This window comes from Physeter macrocephalus, chromosome 11 (assembly GCF_002837175.3).
Source record: "Physeter macrocephalus isolate SW-GA chromosome 11, ASM283717v5, whole genome shotgun sequence".
NCBI lineage: Eukaryota > Metazoa > Chordata > Mammalia > Artiodactyla > Physeteridae > Physeter > Physeter macrocephalus.
Window position 1 is genome coordinate 154,208,555 of NC_041224.1, and position 16,770 is coordinate 154,225,324.

Here is a 16,770-nt window from a genome sequence, read left to right on the forward strand (position 1 = left end):
AAAGCCTATGTTTATTTTAGGTTAGCAGGCACATACTGTCAAATAGTTACAAAGATTTCGAGGGCAAATAGATATAGACATCAATTCAAGTTTTAAGTGATGAAAAAGATTTAAACAACAAATACAGCTTCAGAAAATGACAGAATTGACTGAGCAAAGTAACAAATGGTCATTAACATGGATGTTTAAGACCTATTAATGTACCTCTAAATAAGAGCATTTATTTTATTAATTGTAATCAACCCTTTAATACAGTAAAATTGATATTTTCTGAGTGTTGTGCTGGCTTATGGTCAGCAGTTTACAAACTGCAATATACTTTTGTGTAGATTCGAACTGTGTTAGTAATCAGTCACTCCAGTTGACCTCAGTGGCCTTCGCTTCTTTCTTGTTCTATATACTTTTCCAGAGAGAGCTTCATCTCTTGTCTGTGTGTTGATAACTCCCAAATCTGTATCTTATTTCTGACCTCTTGAGCTAGGTAGGGACCTTCACCTCCAAGTAAATATCCCATAGGCACCTGGAATAGATAAACTCGGCTTATCTAAAGAGGAATTATCTTCCAGTGAAACATGTTGCTTCTTTTTTTCAAATCACCATCGTTTGTGTACTAAACTACTCCCCTGGTTTCTTCAACCTTGTCTCTGTCCTTGAAAATGCCCTTCTTAGAAAACACCTTTAATTCCCACTGCCACTGTCTTAGCTCAGTCCCTCCTTCATCCTTTGGCACGCAGCAAGTATTCAAAATTTAGTAATTTCACAAAGTCAGTCAAACACATAAAGCTCTAACAAGTTGCGGCATCTGGCCTGAAATTCAAGTGTTCTAGCACCAGTGTGGACATCGGAGAGCTCTTTACATCCTACTGTACTGACGGAACCCAGACTCTAGGGACTTCACCTTCCAAAAAAAAGTTCTACACCGGAGTCTCAGTTCTTACCCCACCTGGTATGCAATACAGAACTAGATTCTGCAAGTTCCCTTCTCGGGCAGTGAAGCTTCGAGGTCCTCTTCACTAAGAACTTTGATAAATGTTTAAGTAGTGATCTTTTCTTTCTCGCTTGCCTCCATTGCAACATGTACTGATCTCAGCTGACAGGAGATAACTACCCCATCCGCTGCAGCAGGGAAGCAGTGACGTCACGCCTAGAATTGACTGACCCCGTTTTTCGGGCTTCGCAGACCACGGAGCTACGAAGGCCGAGAGGGAATGAGTGGGAGGCAGGAGACCGCAGTGCCTTCCCTCTCCGAGCCAAGACTGCCTGGCCCGCGCTGGCCCCCGGGGCGGAACCTCCTGCGGGACTGCAGCAGCCTGGCTCGGAGGCGAGCGAGTGGGTGTGTGTGTGGGGGGCGGCCAAACTTCCTGTCCCGCGCTCGAGCTGCTTCCGGCGGGAGCCGGAAGACGCTCTGTGTGGACAGAATTCGGGACCGACTGACGGACGGACGGCTGCCCGGGACGGAAAGGTGAGCGCCGGGGTGGGCCTGACTGACCCGCTCGGCTAGGTGGTCCCCGAGAGGGAGGGAGCCAGTGCTGGCTCCTCGGGGGCTCGGGCCGAGTTTGCCCCCGGAGAGGACAGGGAAACCGCCCCGGGGCACCCCACCCGGATCTGGAGCGGCCGGTCTGAAGCCCTACGGCTTCGGCTCTTCTCCTCGCGAGCTTTTGGGGCAGATGTTTCGGCTCCTTCGCTTGGTTTCGGGGCCAGGGGCATGGGGACAAGACCAACCTGGAGAAAGCTAGAGTCAGCGAGTCCCCGCGGCGGGGGCTCCCGAACTGCACCCTCCGCGAGGCCTGCCTGCGGACCTTGGGGCCCTTCACTAGGCTGTTGTAATGGGGGAACGAGGATGCCAAGGCGACTCTGCCCTGGACATTTCAACCCAGATCTGCCCTCTGCTTTCGTACGTCCACTTACTTTCTCGGTCTAGAAGAAGGAAGGCTGCCGACTCGGAGGGTCTGGGCCACTGGTTTCTCCTTCGCATGTCATTTCCAGGCGAGGGTGTGGGCTCTGAGAGTCTACAGCCTTATGCATTTCGCAGGTTGAAGTTTCTTCAGAGAAAAGAATTCAGTTAGTTTAATTAAAGTTTATCTCACTTGCTCATGAGGCTCTGAAATGCATTTAGGAACCATTTGAAAGTTAAATATTATTAACTTGGAACTTAAGAATTTGTATTTCTTCCTCACTTTGGCACAGGACCAACGCAGCGTATTTGCAAAGAGAATAAAAGGAACATTTTAAAATAAAGCCAGGGGCATTTTGTTATTGTTAGGGAGTGAGAAATTCCACTTTGTGTTATCTTCGTGTGAGACAAGGTCAACTAAACTCTCAGTCAAAAGATTTAGGTTCTAGTTTTTTAAGTTTTACATCTAAGTAGAGGTCTAATTTTTGGCAAGTTAATTTCTAGCTTTGGACTTTTTTTTCCCTCTGTAAATGAAGGGGGTTACCTATTCATTCAGCAAATATTTCCTGAATGCTTAGTTCGTGCAGAGCATCAGTGGAGAAGGGAGAGGGATGGGAGAAGGATGATAAATTCAATGAACCTTAACCAGTGAGAAAAATAGGCAGGTAGACAACTAACTCCCAAGGCAGGCTGAAATAATTGCTAAAGAGAGGTTAAACTGTGTTGTGAGAACACCAAGGGAAGGACAGATTTGTTCTGACTGGAGGGAAAGGGGTCTTCATGGAGGATGGTATATGAGTTGGATTTTAAAGACTGGAAAGGATTTCAAAAGATCACAGCTGGATTGGAGGGTTTTATTACTGGAGGGTCTTATTACTGAAGAACTATCACAAGGGAAAGGGACCTTGAGCACTAAAATAGGTTGGAGTGTTCATTTAGTAGCCAATCCAGTGTGTACTGGAGAAAAGGGTTCATTGAGGAATATAGTGGATGCTGCAGTTGGAACAGTATTTAAGGACATATTGTTGAATATTTAAAATGCCATGCTTGGGGATTTTACTGTTAATTCTGGAGCACTGAACTTTGGATAAGGGAAGTGACGTAAGCATTTCTGTGTTTTAGAAAGATAACTCGAGTGGCTGCATAAAAGATGGAATGGAAAGGGGAATTTTAAGGGCCAGGTGGCCAGTTAGAAACCTATATTCATAGTGTAGTTGAAAGATAATGAAAAACCTGAACAGGGCATTATGGTAGGAGTAAATTTGGAGGAATCAGAACCACTGGGATTATTTAAATGTGGAGGATGAGAGAGATTGTTCAAGACCTAGAATTTGTAGCTGAGTGGGAGAACAATTGGGCAATAACTGAAATGGATAATACAGGAAGAAGAACAGGTTTGGTGGGGAAGGTGACAGTCTGGATTTTGGACATTGTTAAAATTGAGGTAGATATCTACATGGGGATACCTAGCAAGCAGTTAGAAATGAAAGTTTGGAGTACAGAGAGAGGTCAGAAATAGAGACAAAAATTTGGGTATCATTCACGGAGTCATTCATTCGTTATACAAATATTTGTTCTGTGCCTACTAGCTGCTTACAGGAAGTTTGTATAAAAGCCCTTTAAACTAATAGTAAAGACAATCTCAGAGCTTCACAGTATCAGAAATGACTCTTGGAGACCTAAATTCCTTATGAATTACCTACAATATGTTGCCAGGCACTAGGTGATGGGTTCTGAGTTCTGGGAGATACAGTAGTGAACAAGACAGGTTAGTTCTTGCCCTTGTTTATGGAGCTTACAATTTAGGGGGTAGCCAGACAAAAAGTGAATACTGTATCAAAACAAAAGAATTAGAAATTGTGGTAAGTGCTGTAATGGAGACAGCAGAGATAGAAAATAAAAGTGGGGGTATGAGGAACCTTCTTTGGATAAGGTTATCAGGCAGAGCCTTTCTGCATGAGTTGATAGTTAAGTAGAGCCCTGAAGAATGAAAAAGAGCTAACCAATGGAAGAGAAAGCATTCCTAAGTAGAGGAAATGATGTGTGCAAATCCTTAACATAGGAAAGAGCTTAATGTGTTCAGGGAACTAAGGGAGAGTCACCTGGCTGGAGCTTGGTGAGCAAGTAATAGAGCACAACTCTGGAGTGTTTTTGGAGAGGCAGGAATGGATCACATAGGTCCTTATAGGCCAGGATAAGGAGTTTGGATTTTTTCTAGATGCATTGGGAAGCCACGTGAAAAAAAATGTGAAAATTCACATTTTAAGATGATATTAAGTGATGTGAAGAGAACAAAATGGAGAGAGGCAAAGTACAGAAGCAGGGAGACCAGTTAGGAGACAGTAACAGTACTTTAAGGCAAGGTTGATGGTGGCCTGGAGTAGAGTAGTGGCAGTAGAGATAGAAGTAGGCGGATTTGCAATCTCTTTTGGAGACAGAATCAAGTCCACACTTGCAACTGGACTGGATACTGGGAACAAAGGAAAGAAAGTAATAAAAGTGACTTCTAAATGGGGTGAATGGTGATCCTCCCTTGAGCAGAGGGTTGTGGTCAGAGGGGCTGGCAGGGGAGGATGGGAAATAGGCTTGGGAGAGAATTCATTTTGAACATGTTAAATTTGAGATATCAAAACATGAGGTAGAGATGTCAAATAAGCAATCCTATGTACAAGTTTGCAGCTCAGAGGAGATATCTGGGCTATAGATAAAAATTTTGGAGACCGTATCATTTAAAGCCATGAGTTCACACTAGGAAGAGAGTCTAGCAAGAGAAGAGGGCCTGGCCTGCAAACTATCCTGAAGAACATTAATATTTAGAGGATGAGTGGAGGAGGAATATAGGAGTTATCAAAGGAAACTGGCGGAATGGCCAATGCGGTAGGATTAAAATAAGGAAGAAGTATCTTAAAAGCAAAAGAGAGTAAAGTGTTTGAGGAAGGAGGCAGTGCTTCTAAGGGAAGATATCAGTTATGACTCTGGTTGCAAATGACCAATTTACTTGAGGAGAAGAGGAATTTATGACAAGGATGTGGGCAGCTGACAGGATCAAAGGAAATGCTGAAGGCCCTGGCTTTGAAAAGGACAGGAATCTGAGCAGCCCCAGGGGGAGGCTGCTAATTGCAGTACTGGAGTGAATGGGCTGCTACAGCAGTTTTCACCTTAGTTACTTCTTTTAGAATTCATGTTCTGAGGAAAAGTATCTGATTTGTTCATCATGGGTTGAGTGTCCAACAGTTGGTCAGGATAGAAAAGAACACCTTAATCTATAATCACACGAAGAATGTATCCAGTGGGGGAGGAATAGATCCCCAAACAAAATGTGGATCCATCCTGTCACCCAAACGGGGGAATGAATGTGGAACAGTCAAAAATAATAGCTGTCCCTTGCAAAGGTCAAGTAAGATGAGGGCAGCAAAGTATCCATTAAATTTGGCAGCATGAAGATCATTGGCTTAAATTTGTCTCTGAAGGATTGCAGAGACATGGGGAGGTGACTGGAATAAAAATCAGGGCTGTAGGAATGGAGCACCCCAGAAAATCCTGGGAAGAGAAGAGGGAAGGCCCAGGATGAATGCTAGGGTTTCTGAGATTCATTCTGGCTTCACAGTTCTGTATTCCAAATGTCTTTTATCAGTACCCATTACCACTTTATCATTAGAATTTAATTAACTCTCATGCTATATCATATACTAGATATGATATTTAAAAGTTACTTGGTTTTTCTGTGCCTTTCACTATCATTTTATGCCAAAACTTAAACTGCTCTTTTTTAAATTTTAATTTTTGGTCTTTGGAATTCACTAACATTAGTAGAATTTTGTTTTTGTTTTTTAAGTATTACTGAGTTTTGTTCCTGTCTGTATCTGTGGTCAGCCACAGATTTCGGGGGAGCTGAGAAGCAGATTGGCCCATGGTAAGAGAGACTAGTCCTCTTGGTTGAAGTTATGTGCTTTATTTTAACCTCTGTGAATAGTGACCAATTGGGGGAGCACTGTGTTTCTCAGTTTCTTCCCTCTTTTTTCTCAAGCCTCCCTCAGTTTTCCCCTTCTTTCCAAAACCGGGTCAAGGTCAAGGCATTTTCTGCCTCCCTCAAGAGGATAAGAGCAGTACTGGTATTCTGGGCTTTGTATTCTAGGGTGGAATCACATTGCTTTTTGGAGGTTGACACAGTGCTGTTCTGTTTCTTTCATGATGCAGAGTATTAAAAGCCCCTGGTCATCTTTCTGTTTGGAATGCACTCCCTCTGTATGGCAGTCAGGACTAAGGCAAGAGACCTGTATCAGCTCTGTTCCCCTGTTGCTTGCTTAGTTTACTTTGGATTGGTTTTTCCCTCCCAGTATTTCTTCTCCATGTAGCCTGCATTGGTTTTAGGCCATACCTACTCTAGGGAAATGGTGTTACCACTAATTCCTGTCTAGTATATGAGAGTTCTTCATTGGGTTGTGGGACCAAAGACTGGTTAATTAGAAAAACTACTTTGTCTTTCTTTGCCTAGTGTGTAGTATTTTCCTTTGCAGACCTCAAGGAGGTTTGAGGTATCTCAGTTTCACCAAGACTTTTATCAATGGTAATTGCTGATTGTTTGTAATATATACTTATAGCAGGTTTATATATATGGCTTTTTATTTAAAGACTGATTCTGTGTTAAACATATGCATTTCAGACACTTGAAAATACTTTATAGTGTTTTTCAATCTGTGGGACATAACCTGTTAATAGCTGTGAGAACATTTTCGTGGATCTTATCATTTAAAAAAAAATTCAAAGTGTATGAGATTAGTATATGTTAGTATTTTGTTTTATGAAAATATGTTATTTGTGTGTATCTCTGTGTGTGTTTCATTCTCTGGGTTATGAGGAAAATGTATCTTACTGTGGGTTGCAGTCAAAAAAGTTTGAAAATCACTGCTCTATAGGAAATTTGGATTCAGTAACAAAAAGCAGATTTCTTAACCTTTTATAGTATATTAAGCGTTTGTTAGATTTACTTGTTTCTTAAGCACTTATGCAGAACTTTGTTTCTGAAGAATTTTGTAATTATTTCTATTGACTGATATATAAATAATCTTAGGGTAGACCTATTTCATTTCTGTATTTCAGATAAGTTTCCCAGGGCCAAGAAGATGAATAGCTTGCCCGGGTCTCAACCAAGGAGTCAGAGGCAGAATTTAGATTCCTGCTTTAGAGACCTTGGATTTTTTTTTTTTTTTTTAAACATCTCAACTTCTTTATTAAACTTGTTGAGCTCCTTAGTGTTAATGCATAATTTGCTGGATGATGTTGAGTGTACTGTAGAAAAAGAATACAGTTTATCAAACTTCAGTTCCCAGGATTTATTTATTTGGCTAAAAACAGAAAGAGGGTTGTTCTCAGGATGGTCATAGAGATTGCTGTTGTCCTAAATCTACTTTGCTGTTGTTAGGTGTTCTCTCGTTACTTATTCCCAGAACTTTTCAGGGCTTCTTGTGTTCTTTGCTTTGGTTCATTGCAAAGGTTTGTGTTGCCTGCATTTTTTGTAACCCTTAGGCTGACTGTGGGGTAATATATTCAATAATAGCAGTGGCAGGGTCAGTGGATTTCTAAAAAATATAATATGTGCTAGACCAAGATTGTTCCTTTAAGCAGTCTAATATGCTTTCGTGGCCATAGGGAACCATGCACACAGTAAAATTTAGTTGTTGCTAAGGGTAGAGGGAGAAAAGGTCTGAACAGTATACTTAGACCAATCCTTGGGTTTCTGAGATCAGTTAGTTTTGTTATGAACTCTTCATCCGGAGCCAAGATTCCTTATTTATGATTTGTGGAAAATAGGATTTGATGTGCCTGGCCTTTGTTGCTGATAGTTAAATATCATTATCTCTTTTATTTTTTATGGAGCTAAATTAGTAATTTTTCTATTTAGAAGGAAATAAGAATACAAATTTTGTCTGTCTGGGTAAAGATACAAAATAAAAATGTGCAAATATTACTGTCCACATTAAAGGGCTTTGGGTGACGTAGGCGACTGCTTGGTATTGCATCTCTAATCTCTTATCTTAATTAATATAAGAAAGCCTGGGAAGAAATTTCCTCTGAGACCCATAATTATCTTGAAAATAGCTTCTCTTTGAATAAAGCAGTGCCTTTCACTCTAGTGTCATGTAAACTGCATTTGAGGGAAAGACATTGCATTGGACACTCCCGCCCCACCCCATACTGGTAGATTATTTTTATCATAAATACTTTAAATATACTCAAACGAAAAGCTAGGTAATCCTTATCCCTCCTGTGTTGAACCCCTATACCTTTTAATCAACTATAAAATCAAAACAAGTTTACAAATAATTTAGTACTAGCAATGGTAGGGTCAGTGGAATTTTTTAAAATATATAGTATATGCTGAAGCAAGGTTGTTTTCTTAAGCAATCTAATATGTTTTGATGGCCATAGGAACCATGTATATAGTACAATTTAGGTTATCAGTGTTATGTCTGTTGTTACCATGGATTTATATCTTTATGAGTAAGTATATAGATGTAAACCATACCAAAACCCAAGAAAATCCAAATTAACATTCATATTATGTTGTAGAGATGTTGTTTTACTGAAATGAAATACTTAATGTTGATCTGAATAGTGGAAAGATTTAGCTTTGGATTCACTACTATATATAATCTGTTTCTATATTTTGACTTTAGTAATAGCAATGTAGAGAATATCATACAAGGTAGTATTTGTGATGTGAAGGCATTGTGAAGCAGTTTATGATAATCAGATCTCATATTCAACCAAAACTGGCCGGAAGTCCTTGAATGCCAATTTCAGTGAGGTATTGTTTGATAACTTTGTAGAGTTAGAGTTGCCTTATTCAGAAGAAGATAAGGTTTGTGTTGCAAATAAAAAGATAATACAGGGCTTCCCTGGTGGCGCAGTGGTTTAGAGTCCGCCTGCCTATGCAGGGGACACAGGTTCGTGCCCTGGCCCGGGAAGATCCCCCGCGGCTGGGCCCGTGAGCCATGGCTACTGAGCCTGCGCATCGGGAGCCTGTGCTCCGCAGCGGGAGAGGCCACAACAGTGAGAGGCCCGCGTACCGCAAAAAAAAAAAAAAGATAATACAGAAAGGGAGAAAGTTTGGGCAAATCTTATATCTGGTAAGGGACTCGTATCTAGAATATATAAAGAATTCTTACAACTCAATAATAAAAAGACAACTCAATTTAAAAATGGGCCAAGGATCTGAATAAGCATTTCTCCAAAAAAGATGTACAAATGGCATATAAGCACAAGAAAAGATGCTCAACATCATTAGCCATCAGGTAATGCAATTCAAAACTACAGTGAGTTACCACTTCACACTCACTAGGATGGCTGTAATAAAAAAAAAGGTGTATTTTAAAAGGAGAGGATAGGGAGAAATTGGATCCCTCATGCACTACTGGTGAGATTGTAAAATGGTGCAGCCACTTTGGAAAATAGCCTGGTAATTCCTCAAGAGGTTAAACACAGTTACTGTATCACCTATCATTTCCACTCCTAGATGTATACCCTAAAGAGTGAAAACATATGTCCACACAAAAATTTGTACATGCGGCTTCCCTGGTGGCGCAGTAGTTAAGAATCTGCCTGCCAGTGCAGGGGACATGGGTTTGAGCCCTGGTCTGGGAAGATCCCACATGCTGCAGAGCATCTAAGCCCGTATGCCACAACTACTGAGCCTATGCTCTAGAGCTCGTGAGCCACAACTACTGAGCCTGCATGTCACAACTACTGAAGCCCACGTACCTAGAGCCGGTGCTCCGCAACAAGAGAAGCCACTGCAATGAGAAGCCTGTGCACCACAATGAAAGAGTAGCCCCCACTTGCCGCAACTAGAGAAAGCCCACACACAGCAGCGAAGACCCAACACAGCCAATGATAAATAAATTAATTAATTAAAAAAAATTTGTACATGAATGTTATAGCAGCATTATTCATGATAACCAAATTGTGGAAACAACCCAAATGACCGTCAACTGATAAATGGACAAATAAAATATATATCCATGCAATAGAATATTATTTGACAATAAAAAGAAATTAAGTACTGGGACATGCTATAACAAGGATGAACATTGGAAACAGTATGCTACGTGAAAGCAGCCAAGCACAAAAGATTATATATATAATTCCATTTATATGAAATGTCCAGAATAGGGAAATCCATAGAGACAGAAAATAGATTAGTGGTTGCCTAGGCTTGGTCAGGGGTAGGTTTGGGAGGAAATGGGGAGTGATTACTAATAGTTTTCTGTTTTGGGGTGATGAAATTGTTGTAAAATTGATTGTGGTTATGGTCGCATAACTGTGAATATACTAAAAAAATTTACTTGTACTTTTGAAGTGAGTGAACCTGCGTATGGTATGTGAATTACATCTCAGTGAAGCTGTTAATGTAAAAAAAATACTTGAATTGTAGTTTTTGAAATCTGTTAAGTGGGTAACTTGAATTGGGAATAGAAAATTTTAATTGCATATTTTCCATCACACTTCCAGCTAATGTACATAGCAGGTTGCTGTGTTAAAGATGAGATCCATCCAATACACTCGATATGGTACTGAGTGCTCCAATACAGATTCTTTTGAGGTCATCCTGCCTATTCTGCTGCATCCTACTCATCTCTCTTTTGTTTATATAGCAAACATACAAACCACAAACTGGGCACCAAAATTGTGTGGTAGAACTCAGTTATAATATGGATACTGATTTGTTCCAGAAAATGCATGTGTTAATTTTTAAAAAATTATCATTGAAATGACTAAAATGAAATGTCACAGATAACCATGAGCATGAGAAATGGTGATCTAGAGGTATCTATTAAACTGTAAGAGAGGTGGCAGCTCCCTTCTCTAAATTGTTATTACAGATTTGCAAAAATGTCTAAAATATATCTGATTTTTTTCCCTTGTTTGGTACACATGTTCATATACTTAATTTTTAAAAGTTTTCATTAGGTAAGGATATCAGAAATGGAGCCAGTGCCATCAGTTTCTAAGAAAACTAACTAATATAAAGGACAGTAAATAGTTGTCTAGTTTCTTAGAGATTTTACAGTCCTGGAATCTTAAAGTTGGAGGAACCCTAAGGTTAACCTAAACAAACATTTGGTAATTTCTTGGCTTCTTGAAATGAGCTGGAATTGGGGAAAAGGAATTCTTAATTCTTGAATCCTGATGATTCAAGATCAGACCTAGAGAGATGTAATTACTATCCATGCCAGCCTGCTCTGTGGGTGGGAATGCTGGCTCTGCAGCTTAATAACTTGAGCAAGTAACTGTACGAAGCCTTGGTTCCTTCCTCTCTGAAAAGAGGGATGGGTAAACTACATTGAGCAGTTATAGTGCTTGAATAAGAAAAACGTATGTGAAAGGAAAAGTCAGGGATTTATGACAGCTTTATGTGTTAAACTTAAAATGAGCCTTTTCATTTACATCTTATACATTTCTTTTTATGATGAAAGTGAGGATTTCTGGAAGCTAGCAGTGGGGAGAGGTTTAACCAACAGGAGAATAAACATTATTCACGTACTTTTTTTTTTTTTTTTTTTTTTTTTGCGGTACGCGGGCCTCTCACTGTTGTGGCCTCTCCCGTTGCGGAGCACAGGCTCCGGGCGCGCAGGCCCAGCGGCCATGGCTCACGGGCCCAGCCGCTCCGCGGCATGTGGGATCTTCCCGGACCGGGGCATGAACCCGTGTCCCCTGCATCGGCAGGCAGACTCTCAACCACTGCGCCACCAGGGAAGCCCTCACGTACATCTAAATACCCTTTTTGTAGAGTAAGTCTTTCTTATTCTAACTTTCCACTCTACCTCGGTATGTATTGAAAACTCCCATCCTGAGTATATTTTACACTGTATGCTTACTTTGTATATAATAGTGCTTCCAATTTAAGCAAAAATTGTGCAAAATAAAGTGGACTCGTTTGCCAAAATCGTGAAAGAAAAGTTAAGCTTTAGGAAAGTAAGAATTTAGAGGATGGGAGGACAGGATGGCAGAGTAGAAGGACCTTGAGCAAAATCACAGCTAACTGCTGAACAACCATGGATGAAAAAGACTGGAACCTACCAAAAAGATAATCTACATCCAAAGACATAAAGAAGAAACCACAACGAGATGGTAGGAGGGGCACACTTGCCATATAATCAAATCCCATACTCCCCAGCTGGGTAACCCACAAACTGGAGAATAGTTATATTGCAGTTCTCCCATGGGAGTGAGCGTTCTGAGCCCCATATTGGGCTCCCCAGCCTGGGGGGTCTGACATCTGGAGGAGGAGCCCTCAGAGCATGTGGCTTTGAGGGCCAGTGGGGCTTAATTACAGGAGCTCCACTCTTGGAGGGTGCATACAAGGTCTTGCACGCAATGGGACCCAGGGCAAAAGCAGTGATGACTTCATAGGAGCCTGGGCCAGACCTACCTGCTGGTCTTGGAGGGTCTCCTGGGGAGTACGGGGGTGGGGGCGGGGGCGGCTGTGGCTCCCCTTGAGGACATTGACACTGGTGGCAGAGATATCAGGGAGTATTCATCAGTGTGAACTCTTGCTGGAGGCTGACATCTTGCTTGGGTCATTATCACCAAGACCTGGCCCTACCCAACAGCCTGTAGTGCTGGGATGCCTCAGGCCAAACAGCCAACAGGGCAAGAACACAATCCCACCCATTAGCAGACAGGCTGCCTAAAGACTTCCTGATCCCACAGCCACCTCTAGACATGCCCCTTGACTCAGCCTTGCCCATCAGAGGGCCAAGACCCAGCCTCCCCCGCCAGGGGGCAGACACCAGAAGCAAGAAAACTACAGTCCTGCAGCCTGTGGAACTGAGTCTGCAAACACAAGTCAGAACCTACCCTGTGACCAGATGGTCCCTGGCCCTTGGGTGATGAGAGGGGAGTATACTGCTGGGACACCTGGACATTCCCTACAGAGAGCCACTTCTCCAAGGTTGAGAAATGTAACTAACCTACCACACACATAAAAATACAAATAGAAATTTAGACAAAATGAGACGGCAGAGGAATATGTTCCAGACAAAGGAGCAAGATAAAACCCCCAAACAACAACTAAGTAAAGTGGAGATAGGCAGTCTACCCAAGAAAGAGTTCAGAGTAATGATCATAAAGATGAACCAAGAACTCAGGAAAAGAATGGATACACAGAGTGAGAAGTTACAAGAAGTTTTTAACAAAGAGTTAGAAAATATAAAGAGTGACCAGAGTTGAAGAATACAATAACTAAAATGAAAAATACACTGGAAGGAATCAGTAGCAGAATAAATGAGGCAGAACAGATTGGTGAGCTGGAAGAAAGAGTAGTGGAAAGCACTGCCATGGAACAGAATGAAGAAAAAAGAATGAAAAGAAAGGACAGTTTAAGAGACCTCTGGGACATCAAACACACTAACATTTGCATTATAGGGGTCCCAGAATGAGAAGAGAGAGAGAAAGGGCCTGAGAAAATATTTGAAGAGATAATAGCTAAAAACTTCCCTAATGTGGGAAAGGAAACAGTTACCCAAGTCCAGGAAGTGCAGAGAGTCCCATACAGGATTAACCCAAGGGAAAATATGCTGAGACACATAGTAATCAAATTGACAAAGATTAAAGATAAAGAGAAAATACTAAAAAGCAACAAGGGCAAAGCAACAAATAACATACAAGGGAACTCCCGTAAGGTTATCAGCTGATTTTTTTTTTTTTTTTTTTTTTTTTTTTTGCGGTATGCGGGCCTCTCACTGTGTGGCCTCTCCCATTGCGGAGCACAGGCTCCTGACGCGCAGGCTCAGCGGCCATGGCTCACAGGCCTAGCCGCCATGGCTCACAGGCCTAGCCGCCATGGCTCACAGGCCTAGCCGCTCCGCGGCATGTGGGATCTTCCCGGACCAGGGCACGAACTCATGTCCCCTGCATTGGCAGGCGGACTCTCAACCACTGCGCCACCAGAGAAGCCCTATCAGCTGATTTTTCAGCAGAAACTCTGCAGGCCAGAAGAGAGTGCCACAGTACATTTTAAGTGACAAAAGGGAAAAACCTACAACCAAGAATCCTCTACCCTGCAAGGCTCTCATTCAGATTTGATGGAGAAATCAAAACCTTTACAGACAAGCAAAAGCTGAAAGGATTCAGCACCACCAAACCAGCTTTACAACAAATGCTAAAGAAACTTCTTTAGGTGGAAAAGAAAAGGCCACAACTAGAAACAAGAAAATTACAAAATGGGAAAGCTCACTGGTAAAGGCAAACATACAGTCAAGGTGGGAAATCATCCACACACACACACTAGTAGGGAGGTTAAAAGGCAAAAGTAATAAAATCATCTCTATCCACAAGAGCAGTTGAGGGATACGCAAAACAATTAGATGTAAAATACGATATCAAAACCAGTAATCATGAGAGGAGGAGAGTGAAAATGCAGGATATTTAAAATGCATTTGAAATTAAGAGATCAGCAGCTTAAAACAATTGTGTATATATAGACTACTATACCAAAATTTCATGGTAACTGCAAATCAAAAATCTATAATAGATAAATACACACAAAAAAGAAAAAGGAATCCAAACAAAACACTAAGGATAATCATCAAGAAAGTAAGAATTTAAAGTAAGGGGGGGAAACAGCTTCATGAGTGTCCCGAGAATACTATTTTGGGGAAACACTGTTCAAATTTTGACTGTGTAATTACCTTTTATAAAAAATTGGGAAATTAAGAAAAGAAAAACATCACACCAGCCTACCACCCACCCAGTACAGTGACTATCATGGCTGTGTGAATTTCCTTTTACTTTTTCCTGTGCTTATCTTAACTAGTTTTAATAACAGCAAGTGTATAATTTTGTGTTTTGTTTTTGTAATTTAATGTCATTAGCATTTTTGTTGTTGCCTTGTTTTCATAACTGTATTTTTAAGTCATACAATGTCCTACTATAATCAACCATTACCTAATTGAATATATATGTATATTTATATGTGGCTTACAGTCATTTATTATCACAGATGATAAGGTGAAATTCTTTGGGCATATAGCTTTTTCCATACTTAAGACCTTTTCTTATTTTTTATTTTATTTATTTATTTTTAAATTTATTGAAGTATACTTGATTTACAGTGTTGTGTTTCTGCTGTACAGCAAAATGATTCAGTTATATCATTACATATATGTATGTGTATACTTTTTCATATTCTTTTCCATTGTACTTTATTACAGGATATTGAATATAGTTCCCTGTGCTATACAGTAGGACCTTGTTTATCCATTTTATATATAATAGTTTGCATCTGCTAATCCCAAACTCCCAATCCATTTCTGCCCCACTCCCTTCCGCCCTGGCAACCACAAGTCTGTTCTCCATGTTCTTGGAATAGATTGTTAGAAATTCTACATTAAAGTACAACTTTTTATGGGTTTTGATATCTATTGGGCTTGTTCTATTTTAAAACAAGTGTTTTGAGCTGAATTCTTTATTTGCTTGCTTGTTGTGATTTTTGGATATGTAAAGAAGTTGCTCTGTTTTTTTAGCTACATTTTCCTACTGCTCCGAATTCTCTCTCTCTTTTTTCCTTTTTTAGGCTAAATTAATTAACCCACCCAGCACAGCATCTTACAGGAAAAGCATAGCACTTCCTAGAGGAGTATGAGCGTAACAGGAAGGTGTCATTGACTCTGAATTAAAATTTTAACCTGTCCCCTGAACAGCTACAGGATTTGGAAGCTGAATCAATGTTATCAGATGAGTTAGAATCCAAACCAGAGGTGAGCCCAGGCAACTGGTTTCCTTTTCTTTTGGTGGGCTGCATTCCAGAGTTTGTTCTTAGTTCAGGAGTCAGCAAACTTTTTCTGTAATGGTGCCAGGTAATAAATATTTTAGGTTTTGTGGGCCTTATGGTTTTGGTTGTAACTACTAGTTTATTATTTTTCTGTTACTAAGTACTTTCTCAAAAATTTAAAAATTCATTTCTTACCTTTTATGACTTTTTATACTTGTTATTTAAATAAGTGTAAATTATTATACATTTACATAATGACAAAATTTATGTATATGACATATATGTAATATTTACTACCACAAACCATTTTTTATTAATTTTGTATATATCTAAAAGTGTTTTCTTTTTAAATGTGATTAGGGGATTTAAACATTTAAAATTTTTATTCATTTTTCTCATTTTAATTTTAGAACATTTGTGTTGCTTAGTGGAAAGATCACTGAATTTGGAATCATGTTACCTAAGTATGAAGACTGACATTGCTCCTAACTAGTGATGTGACCTTGGACTAGTCATTTAGTGCCTTCAACTTGATTCCTTGTCTTTAAAATACATGTTTAATCTTTCTAAGCTACAGTGAGGATTAAAAGAGCCAATACACAGAAGAGTGCTTTATAAAATATAATCAGTACAATGCAATTGAATTTGTAATAGCCACCATTTAAAAATATAATTATTTTGATCATTTCTCTGTTTTATGGAAGGTGATAGAAGTTAATTATACGATTCAATTTTTATCTAGAACACTTGATAAAAATAATTTAAAATATTATTTTGTAGTTAATCTAGTTTTTCTATGAATAAGGTTGAGACTAGTGAGCAATCAAGACTTAATTACATCATTGCCTTTTGGTAAATTCAGAGGTTTAGATCCATTCATAATAACTTGTATTATTTGTTGTCTCCACATCCCCGCTTTCCCCTTCAGCTGCTGGTACAGTTTGTTCAGAATACGTCCATCCCACTGGGACAGGGGCTAGTAGAATCAGAAGCTAAAGACATTACTTGCTTGTCCCTCCTTCCAGTGACTGAGGCCTCAGAATGCAGTCGGCTAATGTTACCAGGTAAAAATTAAGATCACCAGAGATAAGATAAACAAGTC

General features: G+C 40.1%; 1 protein-coding gene across 8 annotated transcripts in view; it reads left to right on the forward strand.

Moving 5' to 3' along the window:
- The first annotated feature begins 1,348 nt into the window (after positions 1-1,348).
- ZNF410 (zinc finger protein 410) overlaps positions 1,349-16,770 on the forward strand; it is a 40,275-nt gene continuing 24,853 nt past the window's right edge. For 6 of the 8 annotated variants that reach the window (XR_003682059.2, XR_008618702.1, XM_007109012.4 and 3 more), the window contains exons 1-3: positions 1,357-1,462; positions 15,471-15,654; positions 16,597-16,732. Coding sequence is in view for 6 of the 8 variants with exons in the window: in XM_007109012.4 (XP_007109074.1) it covers positions 15,622-15,654; positions 16,597-16,732 (169 nt within the window). In the remaining 2 variants the exon portion in view is untranslated. Of the gene's footprint in view, positions 1,463-14,698; positions 15,655-16,596; positions 16,733-16,770 lie in introns of those variants that run through there. The other 2 variants (XM_055088585.1, XM_028496160.2) reach the window with 2 other exon arrangements.